This window comes from Schistosoma haematobium, chromosome 3, assembly GCF_000699445.3.
Source record: "Schistosoma haematobium chromosome 3, whole genome shotgun sequence".
Classification (NCBI taxonomy): Eukaryota; Metazoa; Platyhelminthes; class Trematoda; order Strigeidida; family Schistosomatidae; genus Schistosoma; species Schistosoma haematobium.
Window position 1 is genome coordinate 29,477,306 of NC_067198.1, and position 3,015 is coordinate 29,480,320.

The 3,015-nt window shown below is 37.7% G+C and overlaps 1 protein-coding gene across 1 annotated transcript; it reads right to left on the minus strand.

Moving 5' to 3' along the window:
- Positions 1 to 1,085: 1,085 nt before the first annotated feature.
- MS3_00000104 (uncharacterized protein) lies at positions 1,086 to 2,312 on the minus strand. Its single transcript, XM_051208007.1, has one exon. It carries the CDS (start codon positions 2,074 to 2,076, stop codon positions 1,750 to 1,752), a length of 327 nt encoding a protein of 108 aa, XP_051069527.1. The 5' UTR covers positions 2,077 to 2,312; the 3' UTR covers positions 1,086 to 1,749.
- Between the last annotated feature and the right edge of the window lie 703 nt (positions 2,313 to 3,015).

Sequence of the window (3,015 nt, forward strand, 5' to 3'; positions counted from 1 at the left end):
TTCCTAGAATTGAAGAACATATGGAACTCAAAACAACTTTCAACCAATATCAAAGTGAGAATCTTCAATACCAACGTCAAGGCAGTTCTACTGTATGGAGCTGAAACTTGGAGAACTACAACAACCACCATCAAGAAGGTACAAGTATTTATAAATAGCTGTCTTCGCAAAATACTCAACATCCATTGGCCGGATACCATCATCAGCAGCCTTCTCTGGGAAAGAACAAACCAACTTCCAGCTGAAGAGGAAATTAGGAAAAGACTATGGAAATGGATAGGACATACATCACGCAAATCGTCAAACTGCATCACGAGGCAAGCCCTAACTTGGAATCCTGAAGGGAAGCGGAAAAGAGGAAGGCCGAAGAACACATTACGTCGGATAATAGAAGCAGATATGAAAAGGATGAATTACAACTGGAAGGAGCTGGAAAGGACTGCCCAGGACAGGGTTGGATGGAGAATGCTGGTGAGCGGCCAATGCTCCTTCACGAGGAGTAACAGGCGTAAGGAAGTAAGTACATTTGTACATTGGTTACAGTTGGTATACAACAAGATGAAAATATCGGAACCAATTCCAGAGTAGTAGAAGTAATAACAGTATGAGTGATAATAGAAAAAACCAGACATCGAAGATATGAATCAAGGAAATATAAATTAATGAAATGATAATAAGTGATAATGAATTCAGAAACTAAAAATCTAGGGGAAGACAAAGAGTGGCTGCACTTGTTCTATTGTGAACGACTTTGAGTAATATGACACAAAGCTTCTAACTATTGGTTACGATTATCACAATAACCTAACCAGGTGGTCTACAAATATTAACATTACTTAATCTTTTTACGCTTGTTATCCCCCGTGAAGGTAGCACATTAGGTTTCTCAATCGAACTCTGTTCTGGACAGTATTTCACAGTTGTTTCCAAGTGCTATTCGTTCTTTTGATGTCTGTTTTCAATTCTTGACACAATGTCCATTGCTCTACTTCTATTCCATTTCCCTTCAAGATTCCAAGTTAGCGCTTGCCTCGTGATGCAGTTTGATGATTTCCTCAATGTATGATCTATCCATTTCCAGTAACTTTTCTTAATTTTCTCTTCAGATGGAAGTTGGTTTGTTCTCTCCCACAGTAGACTGTTGTTTATGAGACTCCACAGATAAATGAGGCGGTCGATACATTCAACTGCTTCACTCCTCATCATTAGTTCAAGGCGCTGGCGCAATCAAATCCCGATGCAACATTTTACGTTTGTAGGAAGAGAACCTCATCCCAAAAATGCTCTGATTGTTGCCTAAGGTAGTCAGAAGACTGAATTTTGTTCGTCTTCGCCAAACTCAACTATACTATCTGAGTCGAGAAGCCCTAGTGGAAAATCAATCCTTAAGTAGTAAAACAATGTAAGTATTGTCTCTAAAAACATGTTTATGGCAAAGCCAAGGAAAAATTGGGAAAGTGGTCATCCCTAATGAACAGTACTTGAAGTGACCAGTTTGCCATAAGCTCTGACTCGGCCATTGGTTTTTGAGTGGAGAATCTGTCCTAGGTTAAGGTACTTATTTGCTACGCCTTTCGGTGACAACCACAGAACCTTCCAATCAACAGAGCTGAACGCTATCTTAAGGTCAATGAACAAAACTACAGTCGGACCTCAAAAACTATGTCCATGTTCTAGAATCAACTAAAGAGTGAGTAGTCAATCGATAAATACATGTCTAGGTCACAGACGTGGTAGGTTTCCTTGGGTTCACTCTTCATGACCTTTAGTTTGACGTTGAAATATCATTGAAACTAACATTTTAAACACTATATTAATTAAATTGATTGCTCTGTAGTTGTCACAAAAGGGTTTTTGTGATTTCCAATAACCTGGTACAATCAGTAACCGAGACCAGTGAGATGGGACCATGTACAGTTTCCAGAGTTTAGCTAAGATTTCAATTGATCTAACTGAAAAAACTAGACCACTGTCCCTAAAAATCTCAGGGATTAGTTCATTAGACCCTGCTGCTCTCCCTTGCTTTACATTATTCATAGCCTTTTCAACCTCACTAAAAGTTGAAGGACTTGTCATCTAGGTTGCTTCGAGATAGCAGACAACTGAAATGCGTCTGAAAGTCAGTTGAACCGTTCCCTATAACCTTCTGCCCATCGGTCCAAATTCCTGAATTGGGAGATAATAATTATCCTGTCTTCTATTTTCAACAGAAGCTAGAGTTTTAATACCTTTCTTGATAGGTCTAAATAGTTGCCAACTGTTACCTAACGCTATTATCTTCCCATTTCTTCTGCTTTTGCTACCCACCACTGCTCACGATCATAGAGTACGGTTTTCATCAGTCCACATTTAAGCGGCCTCCTTTTCTCATGTTTAAAGCCAGATGGAATGAGATTTCACTGAAAACCACTGATATATATTGTCCATGAATTTAATGTTTTACATTCAACATTATTTCTGAAGTTATATTAGACAGAAATTGTCAAATATGTTTTCTAATGTAATCTTTCATTTAACTTTGGTGTAATTATTCAACTAAAGATATCAATTGTAAATAAACATCCCTTACGACACTTACTGTAACCCAAATTATAAAATCTAAAACATTTTTTGTATACTACACTGACTAACACTGGTAGAATCACCACAAATTCTTTTCAACATAAGAACAAAGCGTACATCAACTACAATATCAATAAATGATGACGTGCCTAACTACTAGAAAAATATATAGATAATATCTATTCATGCAAACTGATCCATAAGAATTTTATTATATGAGTATATTGAGTTAATTACTGAGTACTTTTGTAATGGTGTTCATGGGTTCGTTAATTAATATAATTAACTGAGTCGGCTTTCCGAGAACTGCAACGGAGCCTCCAAAGGCCCTAAAGGAGCCCAAGATTCCTAGCCAATCAGAGCATGATGGAGCTTTCTAGAATGTCAACATGTCGTGCTACTATTGGTCAGTAGCATAATATGTCTTTTAGCGGATTGGCCAAAATATGATGT